Here is a 27,718-nt window from a genome sequence, read left to right on the forward strand (position 1 = left end):
ACCCTAGGACTATGTTTTTATGTTGCCAAAGGTCATTTTTTGTCAAATTTTTAGGCAAACAGTACTGGAAGTGACTGACCCCGCCCACACTCACATTACAAACACTCTTGCCTATGACGTGTGATCATTCACATCAAACATGAAAATCACAAAACACAATGTCTCCTGGGTACCAGCACCCCCCGAGACCTGAAAATACTTTTTGTATATTTTATATATAAACCTTTGTATTATATCACATTGATTTTCTGCATGATAATGAAAAATGTTGAAAATGTTACAACAGAACTAAACTTTGTGTTATGTTTCCCAGTAACACTCTCAATTTTATTTCAAAGTATTTCAATGAGCACCCTATAAAGGGTTTTGCCTGGCTAACACCATGCTGCTGTGTGCGCTCGAATTATTTCGAACTGCAAAGCCTGGGGACCATGGCCGAAATTTTCAAATGGATTTGGGAACAAATCACAGAACGAGGAGGGACGGCAAGACGATGACGTGCTATTCAATATACGGAAGCTTGTAGTTTATTTATGGATAAAACTTTTTTTTTTTAATTGTATTTACAGATCCAACATGACAGCAGCGACTCCATATTTCGATCAAGCTTTAGACCGTGCTCTAAATAGTTTAGCTCAAAAGTTTACAGCGGGTACGTCATACGTCATCTGTTACGATGATACGATTGGCTGTGGCTACGTATATGATAGACATTCGTTGCGGCCAATAAACGGCTATGGACGATCGTAAACCACACCTCTCCTACGAGAAAATGAATTGGTGGTCCCCAGACTAAACATCACTTGTGATTTTAGTCTGGCGTTAGCCAGGCTATAAAGGGTTAAGAATGACAGTAGAAAGTTTGGAATGGGTTTGGACCACAAGTAAACACTTCACTGTGGCTAAAGAGCGGAATAAGTGGAAGTACAAAATATATGCAGTGTGATGTTAAGAGCAATATATTGTCTTAAATCATTCTTACATTATATTATAGCTTATATTAAGTGTGGTGTAGTTCACGCAAGTCAACATTGGTCCCCATGACATGAGGTCGAACAACCGCTGAACACAAAGCATTAGCCTTGAGGTCATTTAGTCATTTGCAAATATTATTTCTACTCCACAGATTTCCGTCGCGACAAAACAGTTCGACAGGCAGATGGCAGGTCTTGGTCGAGAGAGTCTGTGACTTTTTATGACCAATGAGAACAGATTTATGAGCTGCTAATCACTAGAATAACCACGGTGCCCTGTGGATGTGTGTGCGCACTCGCCGCGCTGTCGCGTCCTGACATTCGACACTGACAACCGTTAAGCGCTGTGACCACTTCAGACATCTTGTAAGTTCAACACAGATCCCGAAAAGCAACGTGACGATGCGACCGAGATATTCTTATTCTGTTGTGAGAAACTTATTTTGCCAGTCAGGGCCGTGGTCACTGGTCAGCAGAAGGGGGGTAAAGGAGGCGGGGAGCGAGCGAGACCGTCTGGAATGAAGGGTGACCAACAACTCGCTGACCTCTGTAATTGAGATGCAGCGAAAGGATACGGCGTTCATATCAAGTGAGGAAAAAATAAATTTTAACACAGAGAGGAGAGCGGTTGTCAGGGAAAACAAGTTGATGGTGGAGTTGTCTATGCCCTTGCGGTTCAAGTGGGAAGACCCGCTGCTTTGGACTATGATTAGATTGAACACAAACTAATTTAGCTTGAGCTGGCTGTGTGGGGATATGTGCAGCAGTGTCAGGCGCAGATAGTTGCTGGGAAAAAAAACACAAAAGCGAATCGCTAATTTGGTTTCTCAGTGGCGTATGTGTGCGTTAGCGAGAAAATGGCATTGCTGGCATTACAATGATCGAATAGGAAGTGGTAAGGATCTGTGGGTGCGTGCAGAATGTTGTTGAGGACTGTGTGGTGGTTTCTTTTGAGGGTAAGTGTCAGCAGAAGAGCGCTTTTAGCCTAACCTCGGGGATTTGAAAGCTTAAATATATTTAACAAGGGCATTATTGTATTTATTATAGATACAATATTGGATCTAATGTCTGTTTGAAGTGAAAACGAACTTCAAAAGAGCGTCTACTTTTGAAGTTCTTTTTTTACTTAAAGGACTTCAAAAGTAGGAGTAAAAGCAAAGAGAAAACGTGAAATCTTTAATGAACGGACCATACATAAAATTACTAGATTAATGCATGAGCTAGGCTTATTATCACGCTCTCCGAAGTTGTTAGCTGTAGACTGCTTAAAACTCACAAGGATGGCGTCTCTTCTAGTCACTACTTAGGTCTAATCTGTTAAAGGGACTATGCAGAGTTTAAAAATGTTAAAATTCAGTATTTTTCTCCCCCTACATGTTCCAGCAAGTTGAGTCCATTGTGTAGGTCTTAGCTTTCAAATGAGGCGTTACACTGGCCTATAGGCATCACACTGGCTATGAGCTCCAGTCGAGAAGCTTTTAGATTTGGGTAAAGCCGAACTTGAGAAAATGCACATTGTTAAGGTGGGGGGTAAGAGGTTAAGATAGAGGAACAATTTACTCTACCCAAATGTGAACTTTGAAATTGATACAAAAAACATGCAGTTTTGGGAACAAAATATAGAAGTAAGTAATAGTAAAAACAATATGCTTACTGGATCATTATTTATAGCCTGGCATCGCAAATACCAACATGCATGTCCCTTCTGGATTCTATAGGATTTTGAACCTCTGAAATACCCCCCAAGGATTTAAAAAAAAGCAACAACACTGCAGTGCCATTACAAAGTCCTCCCTAGAAAGGAAAAGTTAGAAAAGACCTCCTATTGTGGAGTGCCGGAGCCTATCAATAGATAAGAATGCATGTTGCTTACTCCGTGTGAATGAATGTGACTGCAGTTTCAAAAGCCAGTGACACGTCAGCGTTTGATCTGGGGAAAAGGCAAGGGCGTCCGAGCTCACCGGCCCTGTTCAGTCCAATGCACTCGCATCAGTATGCAGCGCGGGAACAGATGAGACAGAAGCAAAAATACGTAAACAATGGGAGGATCTGTACACGGTCTTAACTCGGCGAACATGATTGTCTCGTAACTCCCAGTAAACATGCCAGCATATGTCGGCAGCCGTTTCTTCACTGTCAATATAAGATGCCCACAATGTCATTTGTGAAGAATAGAAAACAATGTGATGATTTACCGATACGTAATTAAACTGTAGATGATGAATAACTTTGGTATGATGCTGCATTGTTGAATCCATTGTGTTGGTGTTTTGTTGTGGTTTCATGTCGGGTTTGGTTTGGCGAACAAGATAATTGTGATATAATGATCCAAGTTATCCAAATGTGAGTAAATGAATGAATGAAACTGATTCCAACTCCTTCCATCGGTGGAACAAACAACTTCCCCCGAATTGACAGTGTTGTCGCTACTGACATAGCACTTACTCCTTGAACTCGACAGAACAACTGGGTTGAGTTTTGGTTGGTGCACCACATCTACAATTGTGGTTAATGCCTTAGTTAGGGGCCAAGCTCTTAAAATCCTATTAGTTTGTGAACTAGGTTGGCGGTAACTCAGTTGGTAGAGCCTTCGCCTACTGATCTGAAGGTCAGAGGCTCCAATTGTGATGCAGATGTGTCCTCATGCAAGATACTTAACCCACTTTGTTCCTTGTGTCTGTGTAAAACTAAGATTTATGGAGGGAAAGTACACGTTTTAGAATTAAATAGTTTGGCTTGAAAAGACGAGCACGGAAGGTCAAGACTGTGAAGAGCTTGTGCTGCTTCATCCTCTTTCTTAAGAATAAAGGCGCAAATTGAAATGCAATATTGTTAAGACTAGCAACGCAAAGATGATCCGAGGCTATTGCAAGGGTTATTCAAAAATACATGAATGCAATTATTTTTTTTAGATCAGGTCAGCATGTGCTCAAATGGACTCACATGCCTGATGTCTTACACCGATAATATAACGAAGTTCATTTGATGAATTTGGTACACTATGATGGAGAAATCTGTTTTGCCCGACAACAGCCATATTTAAGTTTTACTTTCGGATGCTTTAATGCATGTTCCTTGTTTTGTTTGGCTTTGCAAACTGGACCAGCGTTATTGTTCTTTTGTGCCTCAAAAATGCCAGCACTAAACCACTGAGAGAAAAAAAGCTGACGGTACTGTAATATCCTTTCAAAATGTCTTGACGTTTTGAATGGAACAGGTGAATGAGGGGCATCCAAACATCACAGTAGAACCACAGAAAAAGGTTTTATTCACTAAGCACCTCAGAACGTGGCGCATGCTGCCAGATCGCTGGTCAGCGCCATGCAGGCACAAAATCTTCATTTTTCACTTAGAGCTGCAGCAGTGAGAGAAAGACGACGAGACTGAGAGAGAGAGACAGTGAGAGGGTGAGGAAGGTGAGGGTAAAAAGGGAAACACAATGAAGTAATACATGGCTTATGACAGGCAGCAAACACGCTGTGGGCAAATGAGGAAAAATACAGCCAGGGAGAACTTCACTATTTCCATTTAGACAATACAATACAAATACAAATGGAAAAATAATAATAATTTAAAGCAGAACTAAGTAACTCATGCGCCCAGAGGCCATAAGCGCCACTGCAGGTGTCGTAGCATATTACAATTTTTTTACTCATTAATTGTCCGTGAGAGTAAATACCACACTGACAGAAAAGACAGTGGGAGAGAGGGATATTGTACATCCAATTACACAATGGGGGAAAAAAATGATCTCAAACTTGGCTGTGAATACTGTTTAACTGGTGCTAGCCCGCAGTTAGCTTTGCCCGTTAGCCTGTTAGCTTCTTCTTTGTGATTCCATTAGTGTGTATTATGCCTCTGACCCGGTGGCAGCCAAGTTGCAAGTGTGGTTGTTTTTGGCCAGAGACACCAGAGGGAGATGAAAGACCCCCCAATCATCCCATTAACACTTGTATTACCCCAGACGGGCTACGAAAAGGATTTATTAAGGTAAACAAGTTTATTAGTAGTGCAAAAAGGTGTCTTTTAAAGTAACAATCACAGTATTTCATTTTTGCTTGGCTTTGTATGAAACTACCAGTAACTCAGGAGCTGCAGTAACTCCCCAGCCCTGACCAAGCAGTTCTCCTAAGACTTTTTTACATTTCTACATACGCCTCAATCTGCAAACTGTAAATACAGCAAAGTATAATGAGTAAACTCAAGCCATTTTCTTTTGTATAAAATTTCCTAACCTCACCTAAGTCCCCATACCTTTGTAGCATTTGTTGCTCTCTACCATTTCTGTTTCCGTTATGTAAAAGTAGATCACAGGGCAAAAGCTGGAGACCCCAAAGCATTATCTTACTGTATAGCTACATGAAAGGAAAAAAAAAAAAAGTTAAACTTACACTTGCTACACTCTCTGGGGTTCATTGCTCTAGTTCTCAACTCTATCTAGTGGTGAAAATGTGTACTTTTATTCTTTGACTCTACAAGTTTCATCTGCTCTAGCAAGTGTGGGCAAACTGCTTTGAACCACCGCTTTGGGTTTTTACACTCTCCAGAGGGCTGGGCCAACCATACTGCAGTTTGGGGGTGGTCAGACAAAGTAAACTGTACATCAGTGAGAACAGTGGTTATTTCCAGGACTGATCTAAGGTGTTGGTCCGGCTTAATTGCTCTGTGAGACAGATTTTTTTGCAATGGAACATTAAGATAACGCATTTGGATGAGGACCTGATATACAGTAGCTGATGTTTGTAGTAGATGTTTGTTTTTAGTTTGTTTGCTTGTTTTTAACCAGTAAAGCATTTAAATCAATGCTTGTGTTTTATCCACACATTGGGATGATTGTTTGTAGATCATATTTCCGTTGAACAGCAGTGATACATTTGTATAGATTAATTATGCCTAACACATTGTAGTATGTTATAGATCTAACACCATGTCACCAGGATGTGATCGTAGGTGATATTGTTACGTGTGAACAATTGCAGATCAAATGGTGTTGTTCTTTTCCTTTTCTTTTTCTGTTGGCAACTATAATAAGAATAGAAAGTCAGAACAAGCAGCACCTGAGCATGCACCAAGGTGTCAGGGGTTTAATTACAGAGCTGGATTGATGACAGGTGACAGATCATAAACACACGCACTCCATCAGCGCTGTGTTGTTAAGAGCATAGTGCTATCTTGTGGCCCAAGTGGGTAATTGCACTTAGAGGTGACATCACAGTGTTCAGAGTGATTCATGTTTTTCTATAGGAATCCCGTTGCTAGAATTACCCAGATTTTGTCACTGAAAGGTTTAGACAAAATCTTAAATAAGGAGCTTGATAATATGAATGTTGAAATGTTTATAAACTATTTCTAATCTGTTTACAGTTTTCTTAAATCCATTTTTCATCCCTAAGTATAAAATTATACTCTATATACAGAAGTATTGGTTGTTTTCAGGTTCTAGAACGGGGTCCCCAACTGCATCAGCTCAATTAATGAACAATTTTGCCATGTTATTCAAATTGTTTAGATCATTTTTAATTCAGTATATTGAGAGGATGAAAAGGCTTCAGGGTCCTGACTAAAGCTTCTGGAGTCCATGATCTCATTGTACCACATGGCCAACCCCATCAGAATTAACTGTTATTGACATCTTTAAAATACTTTCATATCACTTGAAACCCAGCGATGTATTAATGTAAAGCAAAGCTTATTTCACTAAGTATACACATTCTACTGTAAATAGTTTTTTTCAACAATAATGACCCCACTATTTTAACTAGAGTAGTGCATGTATGACTGTGTGAGCGTGGGTAAAGTAAACTTAATGCATGCGCCGATGCTCGGACCCATTGCCTGTATTCCCTGACCCTGTGGGCAGTATCAGAGCTCTGCCTGGGCTTTTGGCATCGCTGTGACAGGATTAACACATCAAAAGCGGTGTCGGGGCCTACAGCGGCGTCGCACACTCACTACAGCACCTTTCATGTTCTGCTCAGGTCCACCACAATTTCACATAAGCCAACAGCAAGTCAGACGTTACAAGATAATGGCTATCGGGCCTTTCCCCTCAGCCTCACTGGGATATGTCAAATTTTGGGGCGCGTTTGATGAGAGATTGCTGTTGAACAGGCTCAAAGTCCGCAAACGATATCTGCCCGTGTCACATGGTCAAGATGTAAAGGGCTCTTAAAGTCGGACATTCAGCTTTGAAATGATGGCTGCGAGCGGGTGGGGGCATAGTTTTCCATGATACACCACACAGGAAATAGGGGAAGTTGGTCAAGTCTGTATCTGACTGTGGAGGTTATGATGGTACAGTAACGTGAGGAAGCTTACCGTGCTGTAATCCAAGAGGCAAAACATGAAAGTAATTTGACTCCAGCGCGTTTAGAAGGTTTTCAGACATTTCTTAACCCCTCGCCTCAACCAAGCATCAAAAGAGCAACAAAAACGCAACAAAACAGGGGATAAAAACACTTCAGTAATACACTAAAAATTGGTATTTAAAAGTTTATCAGAAGAACATTTACATACATAATATTGCGTTACTATTTTACATATACATATTTATGTATTTTATATTTGGTTTAAGGTTTCTCAAAATAGTCCATGAACTACTATGGTTACAACCCAAATGTGAGTGAGTCTTTGAAATGAATTTGTTTGAGTATTTGTTTTTATTTTATATTGTGCCTTTCACCAAAAGTTACATTGCTTATATTTCTTTCACATCTTTTGGAATTTACTCTTGTCCTTTTTGCTTTGACTATGTTTGTTCAGTATTGTCTTGTATTGTCAGTAAATATATAAAAGACATGATTTCCCCATGCATTAACCTCCCTGTTGTCCCGTAGGTGGCTGACATAAAAGAGAAGCTCAAGACCTCAAAGAAGTTCTGGTCTGATCTTCCCGACATGTACTGTGGTGGAGACAGAGTGATGCAGGGGAACTCCAGTGATGAGGACTGCTGGAATGGACACACCAAGGGCAGGTACAGCTACTACAGAAACGGCAAACTGCAAACTGCTGAACCCCTCTGAGTCAAACCAGGCCAGGACAAAAGGTTGCAGAGTCCAAAGTCTAGTAATCCCAGTGCGTCTGATCCGAGAATTAAGCATTTGGCTTTTTTTGTCTTGCCCCAATTCTCAGAAAGGAATGTAACTTTTAGCTTGCTTTTAGCTGCTCCAAAAAAAAGATCCATCTACCCAAGTCAGGACAATAAGAAAACAAATGTAACAGCCTGAACATTTATCACCTCCAAAGTCAAGTCTCACTGTGTCAGCCGCTATTTTCCAGCCTCCTTTATTTTCAATGGTCCTTAACCTTTTCACGTTACGTGCCACCTCTGAAAATATATGAGCACCAGGGCTAGATCAAGTTCCTACATGCTCAGACTGAACAAGCTGGTCATGAGGGCCACCTCAGTCATGGACAACACCTCCCACCCACTGCATGGGACTGTAGAGGAGCTGAGCAGCTCTTTTAGTGGCAGACTGACACACCCTCGGTGCAAGAAGGAGCTCTACTGCAGGTCCATCATCCCCACTGCTGTCAGACTGTACAACACTACTGTCAAGTAACTCATGTACAATAACTACTATGCAAAACTACATGCAACTACATGTGCAATAACTGTGTGCAATAATCTTTGTATCACAGGCAGCTTTGCGCTGCTGACATTTTTGTAGTCTGCTCTAACTTTTATTTTTTGTTATTTATACTTTGTGCCCCAATATTTTTTAATTTGTAATAAAATACCTCTATTTACTATTTAATTGATGGCACATTTGCTGTCTACTGTATTGTGAGATCAATAAAGAATGATCTTATCTTATAAAAGGCCGCGAGTCGCGCACCGCAGACCACCACACTGAAGCTAATGTGATAGAATGGCATTGTAGTATTTGCACCGCTGTTTTATTAATGCAGTTGACATAAAGCGGCCTCGTATACGAGAAAAGAGTTATAGAAATGCGTGCCAGTACAACCGATGAGGAGACTTCATGCACGGCTGACGTTAGTACCTGTACTGTTCTCTGGAGCCTGTGCCTGTGATCGTTAGCAGATTCACAGGCTGTATTTGTTAAATCATCATTTGCAGGGTGCCACGTGAAGGTTTCTCTCAATTTTCACCTCACAGTTAACAAACTTTTCTGACACATTGTTTGCATCATAGACAGCCAACACCACCCTCACCGTCGTTTCCATTAATATTGTGTTCTTTATGCAATTTCCACATTCAGATGTGCTGGCAGCATGGCTTTACGCGGCTAATCTGATCATATTTTGAAGAAATATTTACACTAGTGTCTTATGTGCCCAGAGCCAATATGGGGGTTACACTTAACTGGTTTATGTCATTTTCATTCATTTCTACTTTACTATCAAAAGACAACACTCAATGCTATTCTTAAAGCATAAAGAGCACAATTTACTGGAGAGAATTGCTGCCTCAAAAGAATATATTTATTGTGGGTGGCATCATTGAGGGGAAGGAAATGCTTTAATTTGAGCATGTATGGGCTTAATGTTTCCTGAAGGTTGCAAATGTTAGAACCTATTCATATTGCTGTCTATTTTTGCTGTGCGCCTTTATGAGTTTTTTTTCTCTTTTCTTTATAAATATATATCTTGCTAATTTGTTGGATTCTACAACTGGGGTCTTTTACTCAAATGATTGCGCACATAACGAAGCGAAACAGTGCTTGGAAGCAGATGAGGAAGCGCAAAAAAAAGAAAAAGATACGGCTTATTTTTGCCTGGAAAATTAGCCTTTACCACGCATAACCGACTATAAGCTCTCACAAGACATACAACGTTTTTTATAATGAGTGCGGGCCTTTTCTCACAAGTGAAAGTCCTACTGTAAACTATACTTTTGATATGAGACTGCATGGCTTCTACTTTACCAATAGTCTCCCGAACTAGTTACAGATCTGTTGACAGGACTTGCTGACAAATACAGAATGTGATAGTTCTTCTCCTTCTTTCACCTTCAAACAGAATTTCAGAATAGTTTTCCAGGTTGCTTATAACCAAGCATTGTGCTGGTGGTACAAACAATGCACCTTGGACCAGGCCAGGACACAGCGACTTGAACTTGAGGGCTCTCACCCAAACCCTTACATTGTGAGAGCTTTAAAAGTACTTATCAGTATATAGAGATATGTAGTCGGTTTGATTTTGTGTAAAATTATTATATTTGAAACAAATATAAACAATTCCAGGAAATGCTTTCCTAACCACTCGATCTCTAAGCTAAGCTTAATCCTCTCATCGGGAAGTGAAAACACTCTCCATCACTTCACTACAGCCACACAGACTTTGTTAATTTTTTACTCATTACTGAAACAGCTGCGCAGCAAAGGGGAGCAAGAGAGTAGTGGATGGGAGGGGCTTATGCGGATTTTGTGTGAATATAAGGATATCTCTGAGACCAAATACCTGCATAAAGCACAATAACCCCTCTTGAACAAAGCGCTCTCCATGAGTTGATTTGCTGAATGTTTTCTTTGTCAAATGCGTTCAGCTGACATCTTTCCCCCAGAGAAATTGCCAACGTGATCAGGTCAAACGTTTAGCCCCGGCTTGGTTTGATCTCTTTCCCCAGGGAATCATTCACACCGACAGAACAAAACAATAATTCTTCCCCAAACTAAAGATAATATCCTGTTTTATTGATTCAGGTATTTCCCCGAGGTGCAGAAGGACGGACTGACCAACCAGGTGAGCAATCCCGAGGTGGACGTGGACATCACAAGACCAGACACCTTCATAAGACAGCAGATCATGGCTTTACGAGTGATGACCAATAAACTGAAGAACGCCTACAACGGGAACGACATCTACTTCCAGGACTCGGGTAAGCCATACACTCGCCGCCACATGTAGGTGTTTTATTAAGACGGGGCTATTTTTAAACCCCCTCCCAGCGATGTTACGCACCAATTTGTCACTCATCTTGATAAGCTGTCTACTTTGAAATGGTGTCTAACCTTGAGGCGAAGGTAATGAACGGCAGCGGCCCACAAGAGGCACTGAAGGAGCGGGAGGCACTGTTCCAGATAATAATGTCATCTGGTGCTCATTTAGTTCGGAGAAGCCGACAGGAGCGGTGCTGATGAGACGAGCACAGAGAGAATTTCAGATTTTGACTTCATCAGGTAATAAGTCAAGTAGCATTTCTATTTCGCTGAAGTGTGTGGCTCGCCCTTTAGACAGCCAAAATGATGGGAGTTGATTCACAGTTAAAGACTTGAAGTGCAGTGTGGATGCTTCTCGCCTCCTATTGCGATAACTATTGCATATACGATGTTTGAATCCCCCCCCCCCCTCCCCCCTCCATTTTATGTATTATTTCATTCAAACATGACATTAAAAAAATACACAACAAATCTGACAATGAAATGTATGAAAAAGACTAGGGAGAAGAGCTATCCTCCTTAGATGATTTAATCGTTTTACATTGGTTCTTATTTCTCTTTTATTTCCATAACGTTCAACTCTTTCAGTATTTACAGTTTTTACAAATATTTAAATGTTTTTGGCTTCGTTCAAGATACAGTATTTTCATATTAATTTAATATTGTAGCTTTGTTTCTTGAATGCCATACTCTTTCTTTGTGAAGTGCATTTTGCTTTTGGTGAATCTGATTTTATCTTTTTATGTTTTGATTTCTTTGATTCCTCTTTTTTCAAACCTTTCTTTTCTATCGGTTTGTGTTGTTGTGTTTCCAATATGCTCACATTTTGATTAATACCACATCGTGACATAACATAATTAACACAATTATACCTTTTTCCCCCCTAGCTTTCCTTGGTTTGACATTTTTTGTGATGTTTACCTTGTTAGACACTGACAGGAAGTGAACATTTTTTGTTGGCTAATGCTAGATAGTCTGAAGGGGACTAAACTTGAGATTTCATGACACAAATTAGGTGGGGACAAGTATAGGTTTAAGATAGATCTGTCAAGACTCCCTCCCGAGCAGACCATCTAGCACTTACCAAAATCTGTGAACTGTTGCCATGCCAACGATGTTGTAATGAGATAATGAGAAGTTATCATCATATCATTTTCTGCCGCAAACAAATGAAACATTACATGAGAATAAGTTTTTTCCTCAAATTTTTCAGCATTAAATTGCAACTTCATTGAAATAAAATCATGATTAACACCACATATTTTATTCCTCAAACTAAGGACGTCCTTTATCAAGAGAGGCGCTAGCGAGTGCCAGCTGAAAAATAGCAAATGGCCCTTTGTGGGCATTTTGAAATTGCCTGAGTAAAAAACGCATAAATTACTCTGCTACTGTACTGTTCCACTTTTGCACGTGAGCACTTGCAAAGCGAGAGTCATAACCTTTGAAACACCCTAAATCAAAAAGATTAAAACATGTCATATGCACTTTAAATCCAACACTTGGTTGTCTCTACTGTAAGATGTATCAGCACATCTCTTAAATTCAAAATGAACACAAAAGTTAAAGAAGTGGAATTAATGTTGCATTGCAAATCTTTCCAGGTTTTTTGTGACACAAAAGCTGCGAAGATGTTGTGAAATGCTGATATATAAGCATGCAAAAGTTCTCCTAATGGTCAGCTTAACAGACAATGCTATTTATGCAGTGGGTTATCACAATAAAGTATTTGAAAGAGGACCAGTTATATGCAAACCTAATTTTTTTAGTTATTTTTCACCAATAAACATATGTAAGATCAAATCAATGCTAATCTTTTTTATTGTTTTTATTTGGTGAAATGTTTGGCAGTGTGACTACATTATGAAATATATATCTGTGTATGTTTTGTCTTTGGTGCAGGCGATGAGAGCAGTGGCTCAGGCTCAGGCAGTGGCTGCACAGAGGACTGTCCCACTGAGTCGGAGAGCCCTGCGTCTGAAGCGCCTGTGGTGGAGGCGGGCCGCAGTGGGCCCATGGGCAACTCTGTCCCACTCCACACGCCTCCGGTCGCCCTGCCAACCGCCCTGGCCCTGTCAGCTCTGGCACTTCAGCGACAATGGAGATAATGCAGGAGTATATGGCCTCGCTCGAATAGCTTTCTTCTTTTTGCAGTTTTTTGTACGGAGGCAAATTGGAGCGACAGAGGAGCCTTAAGGCTGAAGTCTGCTCTGAAAACAAGTTCCCAGTTTTCCCAAAGATTGAGCTGTGCCATATTTTCCACTTTGTGGCATCACTTCATCACACGAGCTGATGTCGACCTAATGAACTCTGCTGCTTCAGAGACTGGAGGGAAAAGCCTTGCACTTCAGGCTGGTCATATTGTAGGTGTCCATGTGGGGGAAAAAATATTACGCACTTTGATTTTCTATAATGCAAAAGTGGTGTGTTGTTGAGAATGTGGTTTTGATGCACCTGATGAAGGAACAATAAGTTTACAGTATGTTCTAATATATTTTTTAAAATATTTGTCAACAAGTACAAAAAATACAGTGTCATCTCTGCTCATTTTTAGGGTTATTATACAACGTGCCATTCTTTTTTCTTTTTTTTTTTCATTACGCCGAAATGTTGATATTCCACACTAACAATGTCTGATTTCAACAGTATATAATCTGGATCTGCATTGCTTCTATCTATCCTTCCAGTTTACCAAAACATTGTCCAAAAAAAAAAAAAAAATACAGAAATGGCTGTCTTCTCATATTCACTTTCTATTGCCTTGACTCTTGCCTTTCCACTGTCTACAAAACACAGCACCTAATGTTGTTAACTCCATAGTAAAACTGCAGTGACATGAAAAGTGGGGTTCTCCACAGCACAACCTTTGTATGATGACATTTCTGTAACAATGTTCATCAAGCCAACTCCGAGCTGTATTTCCAAGCATATCCTTGAATATTCTTTAAAAAGTACTGTACAGTTGCATCAATAGTCTACAAAAAAATGATGCTTAAATTGTTTCTCACATTAACACTGTCAGTAAAAAGCATGTTGAACCATTCAGAAACCCCATAACCGAACAACGTCATGCCAGAATCTTGCCTTACAACAACTAATTTCACTTCCCTCTCAATGTATTTAAGCAGTTTGTTAAAAGGGAGAGATGAGGACGGAATAGAATGCAGTAGTTCCCGGAAAATGCAAAGAAAAGGGTCCCTAAATTTATCTGTGAAGCCTGAATGGTTATGTCGGCGGCACGGACAGGCTCGGAGCAGACTACAGTCACCTGTGAAATGAGAATGTGTGGATGGTGGTCAGGGCTGAACGCTCGGATGACGCCCTCACTGCGGCGGGCACACAGAGAGTAGGAGAGAGTGTGTGGGGGGAGAGAGAGGGGCAAGTCACCCGCCCATACGTACCACTGACCATCTCAAAATGTCCGTCTGTTAAACAGCACTATGAACTAATACGAATATTGTGGGAAAATACATTTATTTCAGAGGTCCTGTTCGAAATGAAACATAAATAATTTTGATTGCTACGATTATGAGTTATGTGTAAGATAGGTACATTTAGGAATCTATAGCAGGATTGTTGTCATTTTTGCATAATCATCACAATTAAAAAGAAATGCTTGACAAAAAATGGCACGTATCAAATATCTCTATAGGTTTCTCTTTTTAAAATGAACTACTGAATTGATTTTGGTCTATAATTGTGTAATTCGTTGTGCCACCAACAGTTCAACTAAAGCTTTTTTTTAATGTTTGCCATTGACAAAACAAAACTGAAGTCACATGTGTCACTGAAAAGATTCTTTATTATGAATAGTAATCTGAAAAGATGCCCTTTTTATGTTTTGTATCATTGAACTTTTAATGCTAATATTTTTGCAATAAAAGAATGAAATTACCGCTGTTGATAGCTGTGTCATTTACTACCAAACATGATTGTGAAATAATAATTACATCTCTGAATCATAGTTTTGTATAAAAGTTACATTTCAAGTAGATAAAAAATGATTGTCTTTTGAATACATTTTAGACTTTCATTCATTTACATAATTAACATATTCAATCTTTTACTGGAGTGACATGACACAAGCTTTTCCTGGTGAATGGGGTCATCTAGGCTTCCTCGGTGTACTTCCTGTTGGTGAAGTCTGCCTTTATCAGAGGCTCGAAGCCTGTGTTTCTGCGCTGACGCTTGTAGAGCCCGAAGATAAGCAGCAGCACCAGGAGCCCGATGAACACACCCCCGAGAGTGGAGCCCAGCACGATGACTGGGGAGCCACTGTCCGCCTCTGCAGTGGACAACAGGAGGTAGTTAGGCAGGCTGCTGCTCAGGAGGGAAAAAACAATGTGCTATTCACTTTTCAGAAAGACATTAGCAACAGGGGAGTGCACTGACGTTTCACACTCGTTTCACACTAGACCTAAGGGTGCACTTAGGTCTAGTGTGGCATTGAGAATTGCCAATTTTGTTACAATTTTATTAAGCATTTAACAGTCAGAGCATTTTGCACAACTTGTATGCAGAGTTTTGTGCCTATTTATAGACACGTACTCCATATGTTAATGTTGGTTTAGTCATATACATATAATACATACAATTGTATTTACAGATACACTGCCACAACTCCTCTGAGGGCGGTGGCGCCATATTCGAAATTTTATTTGTCTATTCATTTCACAATGAATATGACTCTATTGCCCTAATTACATTTTACCAAAAAATCCACTATGGCAGCAGTGTTGGGTGTATTGGTAGATTAGTTGAATTTTATAAAGGGCATGCATCATTTTCATTCTATACATGCCAGGCCCCCGAACAATCAGAAATGACTCTGTGCACAACTTCAAATCATAACAACGCCGCCCAGGAAGTGACTTCCTGTTTTGATTCAGCATGCCTAAATAAAAGCACCATCTTATTCATTAGTTCAGCAGTTCATTAGTTTAACTTTCTGCCTAACTATAAACAGACAAAAGACTTAAAATGTGTGTATTTAATTATATTCTTGTAATGCTGCAAGTACCTGCTGAACTAATCAATGAGACGAGCTGTGTGCTTTTATTTTGGCGTGCTGGATCAAAACAGGATCAAAACATGCACTGAGTCAATTGAGTGGCAAAACAAACATTAACAATGTAAAGTTGACACTCCTATGGCTTCTGTTGCCGTTACATAACATTACCTGTGAAGCCTCTATTGAGACAAAACCAGATTAAAAATGTAGTGTCTGCTACTCTAGGACACCATCCAGACAGAGAGATATTTTTAAAGGATTTAAATGTCATCGCGAGACATAAATCTCAAGAGATGGAACACTAATCCTCGGGGAGTAGAATGTATGAAGTCAGTGCCATTGCGGGATGGGGTCATCACTGAACTGAGATCATTTAAACCCAGTATACTCCTTCACTTGAAAGAAAATATGTAATTCATGTCAACACATTTACCATCGTCAAATTTTGCATTCAGTGTTTTTGCTTATTATACATTCTCGTTGCTGCCGTCGTTACCATGTAAATACATTACTGGGCTGCGATATGCTTTTAAAAATAAGTAACTCAACCTACCCAGGGCAATAGCGTAGGAGTACCCCAGCTGCTCTGATGACATGTAAATCTCCTCATTAGTGATGGGAGGGAAGAAGGGAACCATGTTGTAATCCCTGTTGTGTCCGATAGGAGCCATCTCATCTGGAAACGTCGCGTTGGACGGGACAAACCTTCTCATCCACTCGTCGAAAATGGCATCGGTGAACGCATGGAGCACCTGGATGTAAAATGTATCAATCTGTTAGATAAAGAGACTTAGGTATATTCTTGTGTCCCTGTAAAGTGTAACTCTTACCACAAAAATCGGATCATTGGCAGCGGAGTGAGCCAAGGAGCTAGTGCCATTGAGCATTGAGTGAACCAGGTTGTGAAGGTTGTTGACTGTTTCATCCAGTTCACCGTTTGGTCTTTCGTAACCTTCGAGAGCGTTTCTGCCACATACAAAGAGAAGTATTGAGCAAGAATAGTAACAGGCGATCTGTGTCAGTGGGATGTGTTGCTGCTGCACCTGAAGCTGAAGGAGGAGTTGGTGAAGTAGGGCGGGCTGTCGAAGTCCCTGATGCCCAGGCAGCTGCGCACGTCGCTCATGGTGGGCAGGGACATGTTGCTGCCCTGCTCCATCACCCCCCTCTGGATGGAGCCCTCGCTGGTGCCGTTACACAGAGTCACCAGGCGGTTGTATTCGTCCAAACTAGAGATTCAAAAAAGAGAGTCTACATCAATGCTAGCAAATAACACTGTCACCACACTTACAACCACTCACTATTGTTACCATTAGCTACACAACGCAGTATAACCACTACCAATAAACGTACTTTCATTTTTCACAGCAGCCAGAGCTCATATTTTCTTTTCCAGTCAATTTTGCGTATGAAGTGCCCGTACCTGTTACAGACCACGCCCCATCTGGAGAAGCGGGACTGCCTGCTGATGAGGGAGGGATTGCTGGGGTCCCGGGCCCCGAACATGTCATCTCTGCACACATCACACTCGTTTCGACCGGTGGCGAAGTTCCAGTATGGGACGGCGAAGTTCTCGTTACCACTCAGCCTCTGTGTGACAGTAGTACAAGCATATACTGACAACAGTGTACTCGCGTCGTACAGCACGTTTAGAATGAGAAAATGTCCTTGATACCTGCAGATCTCGCTCCAGACTGAGCAGGTGGTATCTGTGCCATGTGATGAAGGCTGGTCCTTTGTGGGAGAAGTCAATGGCTCTGAATGGGCGACCGGGACCTATAGAAAAAGAAACAATAGTGTTTTTGTGAACCAAAAATTTGCACCCAGATTGCACAAAAAAAAACTGACAATCTTACAATGTCAAATTACAAAAGAAGCTTTTTCTGAATAAATAAAATAGAAGGAAGGAAGTATAGCCCTCACCTAGCAGCGTGTCCCGAACAGAGTAATAGTGCTGCCACACAAAGAAGTCATAGATGGAAATGTTGCTGAACTGTGGCTCGGTGCCATTGGGCCCCAGCAGGCCTAACCAGTGCTGTGTGGCGATCATGTAATCTGGGTGCACCGTGTTCTTGGACAGGTCCAGGATATCCAGGAACTCCACCAGCTCTCCCGGGCTCAGGGAGTGGATGTCTCTCCTCACCACAGGCGCCTTCCTTTGGTCGCAGTTGGGCCCTGTCCATCCGAATTTACACTGACCACAGTTGAAGCCAGAGAAGTTACCTGAGCAGAAGCACAACATAGCTGTGATGTGATGTGAGTGTTTTATGCTCTTAGAAGCTAAAACTATACTAAAAAGCACTAGCGTTAAAATACCACTTTATACCCGGGAAGGAGAAAAAAACTTTTAGCCACTGACATTAAAAGAGTAATAAAAAGCCTCTCTTGGTTGAACTGAATGCTGTAATCATAACACAAATATTAAATGTACAAATACAACAAATACCAAATCAGTTTTTCATAAACCAATCAGAAATCCACCCCACAATCAGGGCATTTTAAGTTCTTTTTTTAACTTCTTTTTTTTTTACTGCTTGAGCAATGTTATTTTTTCTTCAAGTTACCAACTGTACCTGAAGTATTTAAACAAATATATATTAATATAATGTGTGTTTCTCAATATTTCACCCTATACAGTGGAGGAAAAAAGTATTTGGTCCGTTCCCCATAGACAAAAACAAAACAGATTACCCAGATAATTGGATGTACAAGATTGACGCTTCGTAGAGGAAGGTCAAACTCTCATTAAGCACATTAAGCTTTTTTTTTGTTTTTTTTTCATTTTCACAACAACTCGCCCCTCACCGTTGCACCTGCACGTTTGGTTGAAGAACTTGGTGGGCCACCTCTCTCTGTCGTCCACATTCCTCAGGCTGTAGGGCCCACCCCAGGGTTTGGTGTCCACTCGGACCGCAGTGCAGCTCCCTCGCCCCGTCAGGACTCCGCACACGTTCCCTGGATCGGACCCCAAGGCCGGACAGCACTGCTTGGTCTGTATGCCCTCCACTGTGCAGCAAGCGCGGGGAAACTGAGCTCCTGCAAGGTCCGTCCACACCAGCAGCAAGAGAAATCCAAGATGCAGAAACCTAATCATTCTTTTGCTTTGTTTTTTGCTAAATTAGTTCCCCCGGGAGAGGTGTAGAAAACAGTTTACCACGCTTTCTCCCGTGTGTGTTTTCCAAATTAGTTACAGCAATAGTTCTAAATGAGAAAACTAGAGGCATATCATGATGTGTTCCAGTGGGCTTTACGCACATTAAGGGAGAAACTGATTTGTGCATTCCCTTTTGTACTGTGAGGGATTAGGCCAGCCGTCTTGTGATCACCACCTGACTAGACTGCGAGCCGCACTCAAATCTGCGAGGAGAAATAGCCCACGGGAAGACAATGAGAGCACACTCTTTGAACACAAATCATTTGTTCTACGTGGAGTGGTGCCAAAGCTACGATAACAAGTGATCTCTGAGTTCCTGAAAAGTTATTAGTTAGATTTGTGTGTGGCGATAAGGAGAATGTTGTGTTATTGTGGTAAACCGAAGGGTCCCCAGATGAATGTGAGTGGTGGTACTTTCACGACATCTGCGAAAACATCATAATGAGAATTACAATAATCCCGCATTGCAAGGCTTGTTTTGACTGGGGTTTTCTGATCCAATTTCAATATAGTAAAAAGCTGTAAAGCAGGAAGCAGCGCGGACAAAGACTTTAATTGCTATGGAGAGCATCTTTTTGTATTCAGTTACTAGTAAAATGATAAGGGAAAAGAATTTGATTCGTAGGGAAGAAGTACTAAAAATAGGTTAAGTTGTTTTAAAGTAACCAGAACTAGAACTTAAAGGTATACATTGTAACATTTTGGATTATCCTGTTGCCAGTAATATAAAGCATGCTCCTAATGACCAGCTAGATACAGAAGACTGTTTTTGCAGTGGATTATCAAATCATGAATGTGGATGAGGACATGACTAATTTAAATCTCATATTTGGCTGCCTTTCGTCAACATCTCCATGGAGATGAGCTGTAAAGTTAGAAGTCAGGTCTTAGGAGATGTAACAGCAAAGACAAATGTTTTTGTTCACTTTTAAAGGTATTGTACAAGGAATACGTCTTATTCGACTTAAATGGTCAAAAGACTAAAATGCTGCATTTACATGCCTTTGTAACATACACTGTAACATACACAATATGTGGAACAAAAAAAGGAAAATGGTTGATGCAACAAGTCCTCATTTTGAGGAGCAGAGGCACAATTTTTAAGCATAAACCACTACAGCCAAACTATGACTAACCCTAGTTGTTCATTATCAGCACACAGTGTTCTTTGTCGGTGACAATATATTAGCCAATATTTGACAGAAGCATGGGAATCACATGAAGGGGCTTTAAGTCTTTTTTGGGGTAAGGATGTCTTTGAGGTATCATTTCATGACACGGATATTAATCTGTGAATTTATATTAACTTTATTTAACCAGTGTAGTCTCAATGAGATTGAAAATCTCCTTCTCATGGGATACCTGGCCCCTGAAGGGACCCTTCAGTACTACTTTTATTCATGATCGGGGAAAGCGTTGAGGGCGGGACCAGCCAGAGGGAGAAATTTGTACTGTACCTCCACAAGAAACACCCCAGGTGGCCCAGGACTCAAACCCATGACCCAGATGCCAGTGCAAACCACCGTCAACCCAATGAATCCATGTCTTCAGTGTCAAGAATACTATTACCCAGCAAAAAAAAACAAAAAAAAACTTTAACATTGAAGGCAGTTTTCAGTACTGAGTTTTCCTCTAAATTTTGGGATCATTTATATTTATATCAAGAAATGCTTATATTGTTAAATCAGAAAAAAAAAAATCATTAGCAAGAAGGCAAGTTGGAGTATGACTTGCTGTAATGTAAGTAGGATAACTTGTAAAGGGAACATAAATAGTGGCAGTGGCTGTAGTAGTCGATGGGGCTACTGTAAGATTTTTAGGTCAAGTCCTGTAATACGAGTTACCATCAGGTCACTTGCCTCCTCCTGGGCTTCCTGCCTGGGAACTTTTGCCTTCATTTCCATATATCACTCAACAATTTGCATTAACATTTAATGAAAATAATGGGTATTTTAGCCCTTGAGTGTTTACAGCATGTAAATCAATGCTATTACTCTCCTGATCATAAACCATAAAGTGCAAGTGCTTTGTACGTCATGCATCACGCCTGGTCTTGTGATATAAGCTGTGAAGACACAAAGAAATAGCTCTTCTCTCCTTACTATAACACTGCTGCTGCATGATGTCAAACCTGCCTCTGCTTCCACATTCCTGGGGTCCGGCATGTGACTGCTCACATAAGTACCCGGTGGTAGAGTTTCAGCATACCTTGAACTGGTTTGGAGTTCTGCGGAGGAAGGGAAATAAGAGGTTAAAGTTTATTCAGGGAAAAAACATACTGTATATACAACAAAGCTAAATTTGTGAGACTGTTGTTCTGGTTAAAGTACAGTCTTCCACAACAGTAATCAAGTTAAAAAGGAATCGCTAACAAGACAGCTGCTATCCTAATTTTTTTTTTATTACAGTGTAGAATCAGTGTTTTTTTTACATTTTATGTGACAATGATGATAATCTGAAAGGAGTTTTGTATCAATAAGGTGACTACAGTGCTACTTTGGGCATGGTATTGAGCATTTCTAGTGAGCTACTATAATCAGTGCCTGTATTTGTTGATCTGTAAAATGCAGTGTGCAATAAGCTTCTTGCACTTGCAAAATCTATAGCACAATTCCACTGACTCTCCAATACTCTGTGTGTCCATTTAAGACAACAGATGAACAGAAATCAAGTGTCTGATATGAGTGTGTGGAAGTGTAGACCCAGCCGTAATACTCACGAGAAGCTCATGTGTGACCACTGAGTCCTTACACAACATGGCGGCTAAGCTTCAGTGCTCCCAACAGGATTATAAGCCAGTTCCTGGAAGAAGAATTCAACCCAAATCATAAAGAGAGGGGAAAACACATCAACAAAAGACACATTGACGCTGGTGAATGTTTGTTTCTTATGACGCATGATACTATCCAGGAAAGAACTGCTGACTGCTTATTACAGTGCAGAGAACAAACTGAAAGGAGAAAAAAAAGAGTAAAATACTGCCATAATTTATGTTGTTCGCCCAGAGGGGATAATAATGTTACTTGTGATAGTTTATTAAAATAAAAATGTAACGGTGCTTGATTTTTGAAATACTATATCAAAGGGTATGGATTAAAAAACCCTACATATATCACCATTGTCACGTTTCGCAGAAATATAAGCTATTAACTTGGGACAATCTTATTCACTGAGACTGTATGTTTTCTTAATAGAGCGTCCCAAGAGTGGAACTTAGTGCCTGAAGCAATTAGAGAATCTGCCTCATTGTATTCATTTTAAAAGAATACCAAAAAGTGGCTTGTGGAGACAGACTTGTGAGCATTGTAAAGTTAGGTCAATGTATACTTTGTTCTTTTATGCTATATTGCATTTGTAAATTGTTATGTGATTTGAATTATGTCTATTTCTAGGCTGCTAGGATGCTTTTAAATGTACTGGTAATTTGTATGATCATTCTCCAGTATAAATGTATTCTGATAGATTTTCTGCATTTCCCGCAGAAACACAGGAGGGTGCCAGAGAGCCACGTAGCAGCCATATATACTTATATGCACAGTATCATTATAGTGTTATGGAAAATTAAATGTATTTATCTCAAATGTACGCAATGAGACGTCTACGTCATAAACCACTCATTTAAGTTCAATTTGACAAACCGTATGATAATTGAGCTATTCAGATTGTGACAATATTGTTGTATTTCACAGACCAGATGGAGAATCTACTAAGAGTAATCTCATTTGCATATCACTTGAGCACAAAACTCTGCCTCTACTGTGTCCGGCCTTTTCAGAGCTGCTCCCTGCTCTCGGCTGCAGCATAATGGACCATAATGCATCTTTGAAGTGGCACAAATGCACTATTCTTCTGCTAATAGTCTTTCAATACAATCTTGTCATTACTCAATTCCAAAGCGATCTATTTGTTGCTATTTAGAACAACATACAGCTATGTCCCCCCAAAGCTTTCGACACATACTTCAAACTACATTTAGGCCAATACAATTCAGATAAATAATAGACAGCCTTTTAAAAATTTCAATGGGAACCTCTTGAGGTACTTTTAGAGAAGACAGAGTGTGCAGGGGACTCAAAACAGATAAATAGAATGTATTTGGATATGTCCTTTGCTTGTTTGTGGATGTGAGCAGAGCTTGGTTTAAAAAGCCACTCAATGAGATGCACTGAGCATTTAGGTTCACTCCAGAGCATAATGTCATGAAAGAATGAACGAACATCCGCAAAAATAAAATCAAGCTATTCCGTGTGCTGTCTTAAGAGTCTATAAAGAATAATAAGGGATCCGGTGCAGTTTTTAATTGATAGAAAATAAACATGATATTGAAAAATACAATTGAAACCATACAACTCACAAAACATAGGTCCATCACACACACTGCCCCGCTCTGGTCTGTATCCTGAGTTCAGGAGATTAACTGAAATGAGAAGGAATGAGTTCTTATACCAGTTCAGGTTATCTCTTTTTGTTTTTAATTAGAGCTCATACTGGGAGTGCAGGACACGGGAGGGGTCTTCAAATAATCGCCCTTTTCTGATTGTTAACAGACTTCTCAAATATGTTAATGATGGATATTCTTTTACTCCTATCACGTTTTGTGCCGTGTGCATCGACAAAGTCAGTTATGATTTAGTTTTGACTATCAAGTTACCAAACCACGCAGATATGCCATATCTAATTACACTTCCAACAACAGTCTGTTAAAAACAAGTAAGCATACTCTTCTGTTCAACATCAAATACCCCGCAGGAAGTACAGTCTGTGCTACACGTCATGTAACCCAGGGCAATAGGAGCTAACCACCACCGAGTATGGTGTGAATGAATGACGACAGTGTAGCGCTTTGAGAAACTTGGTAAAACAGGCTGGTAAAGCGCAAGTGTAAGGCATTATTATTATTATTATTATTATTATTATTATTATTATTATTATTATTATTATTATTATTATTATTATTATTATTATTATTATTATGACTACCCAGCTACAAACTGAGTTTACATGGACGGAATTACTTCAGTTCTGAGATGAAATTATATGAAAAGAATCTAGTATGGTTGATAGAAGCCTTCAGCAACTCTGCAGTTAAAGGCTACAAATAATGGTTTGTGCTGCTGTACAGTATTCTGACATATCATTTTTCATAACCAAAAAGCATAATAATATAGAGCCTGACCATGAGGCTAGCTTATGACATGTTGTGTGTGTTCTACATATCCCCTGCTATTGCGGTTGCTTATATCGAGTCTAGGGAGGAAACCAGGTTAACTGTCACCTTCACCTCAAAAACTCATAATAATAAAGTTGACTGATAGTCATGCAAACTGGTGGTTAGTTAGACATATGTTGTAGGTGGTCTATTTCATCCAAAGCTCCGAGGACATTCGGAGGCCAAAATATCCTCCGTCTTCTCCCGTGAAAGTGTCAGTTCCTATACAAATCTACAGTGAAGGTGTCGGGTCAATGCAGTACCGTGGAGCATAGCAGGAGGGCAGTGTTGTTGTTCCTGCTTTGGCCTGCCCGGTTTGCATTCTCCCCCTTGCAAATATGCCATGAAATAGTCTGGAATTGGATATCTTTGTACTTTAACTGTCACCATTTCAAATCTGAAGCATGCCGAGCCGTGAGTGACAGAATATAGTGTGGACTGGGTGGTATGCGCTCCTGTGAAATGACTAGTCTGTATAGAGTCCTAATCCTCTTTAAGGCCCCCTATCCATCTCCAAATGAATATCTAGGGGCCACAGAGTTAGTTTGTACACAAGCCACCTCTTCTGGCAAACCCCATCAAATTATTCTCCGGAAAATGAGATTAATAGTTGTGCTGGGAAACATGCTTGCGGTCAATTGTAGGGGGTTTAGATTTGGATGATATACTCATTAAGGCTATAAAGGCAACCCAAGGACGTGTAGTGAAGAAGGGGTATGTGCAGATTAATTGGCATTACAGGTCAACATGTGATCAAATGCACATCGATGCTATCCAGGGCTGAAAGCGCTTGGAAGTATGCACCATATAAGGAAGAGACGATTCATTATTGCATGTCTTTAAATAGGTCGGTCCTAATTAGTAATTAGACCCTTGTATCATTAGAGATGGAAATTAGAAATACAAAATAGAGCCGAGGGCGTCACACACTCATTACTATATGAGAGAGTTCTCAACAGCAGTTACGTTCTTTTGATATTCTGAACTGTAAAGCGTTCTCAATTACAGTATATGTAAACAAATGTGCGTTGGCTGTGATAATTCATGTAATAAGACAATTAACGGGATGAAATGGAGAAAAGCAAGCCTCGAACCGATTGACATGATCTCACATTTAAAGCCACAATGCGGAACATTCCAGGTTAGTTGCTGCTATGTCACAAGATTTACCAAGCGGTTATAAAAATCATAAAGTATCGTATTTATCAAGTGACATCTTGCATATTATGGCTTAAGATGTGTCTGTGGGTCTGCCCTGCACCAAATCACTGTCCAGGGTCTATCCTGCATAAAGCATAACAAAATACCATATATTTCAAGACAATGACTCATCTCTACATGTTTAGGACAATGTGATATAGCACAAAAAGAGGTGCCGGAGGAGAGTCGTGAAGTTAGCTCTGAATATATTCAAATGTTTGGGTTTAAAAATACGTGCATTAGTGAGACAGCTCTTTCGGTTTGTTCTATTATATTTGGTGTTTTTTGCACTTCCAGAACGGTACTGAGAAGAGCACACTGTTTCTATTACTCAAAACTCCATTCAAGCCATTACGTCTGTGGCAGAAACCTTGTTCAATTGTCTTAAAAAATAAAACCTCAGTGCACTTCCTTTTTTGTCTTTGCGTTCCTATACAACTATACTATACTGTTTATTTTGGCATGCCCCAATCAGAACACTGGCGAGACCCCGTGAGTGATTCTTTCTTGGGTGATCCCCGCCCACCTCTCTGGCAGCTTACCCATTTACATTTGAGCATAATGCCGGCATTAGGAGAGGCACAAGGCACAAGCCCTGATAAGTTACAAAGTGCTCCGGGGGTAAACCTCGTAAGAGAGGGTTTGGAGTTATTTACAGCGTTCAAATCCTTCAACAAAATTCATGTCTGGGGGATGAGATTGGTTTTGCGGTTGACGCCGTGCACACAAAGCAAGGACACAATGCTTCATGGAGGATGTTTAGCCATAAATGACCAGATGACACTAATTATAATTGATTCATTTCATCTTATGCACTTGACCAAAGCAAAGCATTGGAATTCTCCTGGCAATGCACCAAAGAGCAAAAACGCATGAGCACCACACAAGACTACAGACGACTTTCAATTTAATTTTCAATGAAGCAATACTTAAGTTTGTATGGCATTTTCCATTCAAAGAGATGTTTGGATTGTGTGGCCCTCATAATAAGAGCACTCAGAAATTGCAATGCCACTACAAAGGAGGTAAAAGGCAATGGAATTCGTCCTTATCACCAATACTTTCTGTACAGTTGTTCCATTTGAAATGCATTTAATTGCAAATAGAAAAGAAAAAGGGAGGACGCGCACAATGCAGGCGGCTGAAGCGGTTTTCTTGTGCACTTTGAGTGAGCGCATTCAAATCTGAGCAGGCAGACAATGAAGAAGAGGAATCGTGCTCTGAATAGCCGCGCTCTTTTCATTCCCAGGCTGCGTCTTCTCCAGGACCGAGGGCGGGTTTCTGTGACAACTCAAACTTTATATACTGTAGGATAACTGGACTTGAGCATCGGTCTGCGGTCAGCGCTGAGAAGCAGATGAACAGAAGAATCAAAAGCAGGAAGCCGCTGATCTTAGGTCGGTCCTCTACAGACAGGGCCCTGACCCTGAGCCCTCTCCCCTGTCCCATAAGAGGGGGTTACTGAGGGTGTGTGTGTGTGTGTGTGTGAGGGGGGGGGTGTTTGAAGCCTGCTCCTTTGTTGGCGCAGATCTGCTGACAGTCTCATGGGAGCAGTGGGAGAAGTTGAAGAAAGAAAGTGCACCCTTCAAACTTTCCAGTGCAGCTAGGAATTCTATTTTTCTTAACAAAGATTTATACATATTTATACAAGCCAAAATACTGATAGGAAGGTGCAAGGGAAAAAATCTTGGAATTGCAGAGGTAAACTATATGTAAATGCCATAAAGTAATAGACTTGTAGTGCAAATCACACCATTTTATCTTTAATTTTGCTTTCGTACCCACCCCACCTTCCCCCCATCCTCTTTCCTCTGGCTTAAAGGTGCATCAGAGATATGCATTTAAGCATATTCAGAACACGGGGCGTGAAATTAAATGTGTGGCAGAGTGAGAAAAATATACAGACGCTGGAGATGCCTTAAAAATAGTCATTTATGCAGATGGAGAGGAGTCAAATCATTTGCAATGGGATGACCCTCTCTCCAAGCATTTCTCCCCTCACTGTTCTTCCCTAATCTCATACTGTATCTTCATTTTTCATTGAACTCGCCAGTTTGCTGCTAAGCAGCCTTGTAGATAAGGCAAAGTGCTAAAAGGAGACGACAGAAGGAGCTCAGTGGGCCCGTTTCTATTGCACTTTCACCCAAGGCAATGGGCAGAATTTAACGGATTCCTTCCAACATATGTTTTTGCCAGATAAGTAAACAGTGTGTGTCGGAAATGAAAAAAAAGCATTTGCAATTTAATGACATTACAGCTCCCAGCTTA

At 40.5% G+C, this 27,718-nt stretch overlaps 2 protein-coding genes across 3 annotated transcripts in view; one reads left to right on the forward strand and one right to left on the reverse strand.

Moving 5' to 3' along the window:
• LOC306967996 (glypican-6-like) overlaps positions 1–14,419 on the forward strand; it is a 98,856-nt gene extending 84,437 nt beyond the window's left edge. For both annotated transcript variants that reach the window (XM_079563230.1, XM_079563231.1), the window contains 3 exons: positions 7,811–7,947; positions 10,643–10,818; positions 12,782–14,419. In XM_079563230.1, coding sequence (XP_079419356.1) covers positions 7,811–7,947; positions 10,643–10,818; positions 12,782–12,987 — 519 coding nt within the window. In that variant the 3' untranslated portion in view covers positions 12,988–14,419. The remainder of the gene's footprint in view (positions 1–7,810; positions 7,948–10,642; positions 10,819–12,781) is intronic.
• Positions 14,420–14,778: 359 nt separating this feature from the next.
• Positions 14,779–19,048, reverse strand: dct (dopachrome tautomerase). Its single transcript, XM_079563786.1, has 8 exons — positions 18,693–19,048; positions 17,811–18,110; positions 17,563–17,663; positions 17,311–17,477; positions 16,934–17,116; positions 16,721–16,856; positions 16,444–16,642; positions 14,779–15,164 (listed from the first exon to the last, which is right to left on the reverse strand). Exons 1-8 carry the CDS (start codon positions 18,979–18,981, stop codon positions 14,989–14,991), a joined length of 1,551 nt encoding a protein of 516 aa, XP_079419912.1. The 5' UTR covers positions 18,982–19,048; the 3' UTR covers positions 14,779–14,988.
• Positions 19,049–27,718: the final 8,670 nt, after the last annotated feature.

This window comes from Gobius niger (genome assembly GCF_951799975.1).
Source record: "Gobius niger genome assembly, chromosome: 9".
Lineage (NCBI taxonomy): Eukaryota > Metazoa > Chordata > Actinopteri > Gobiiformes > Gobiidae > Gobius > Gobius niger.

Coding starts and splice junctions, on each gene's coding strand:
- dct (XM_079563786.1), bottom strand. CDS start 18,981: ATGATTAGGTTTCTGCATCTTGGATTTCTCTTGCTGCTGGTGTGGACG. Junction 18,111..18,692: donor CCAAACGTGCAGGTGCAACG/GTGAGGGGCGAG, acceptor GCTTCTGCTCAG/GTAACTTCTCTGGCTTCAAC. Junction 17,478..17,562: donor GTCTGGAGCGAGATCTGCAG/GTATCAAGGACA, acceptor ACTGTCACACAG/AGGCTGAGTGGTAACGAGAA.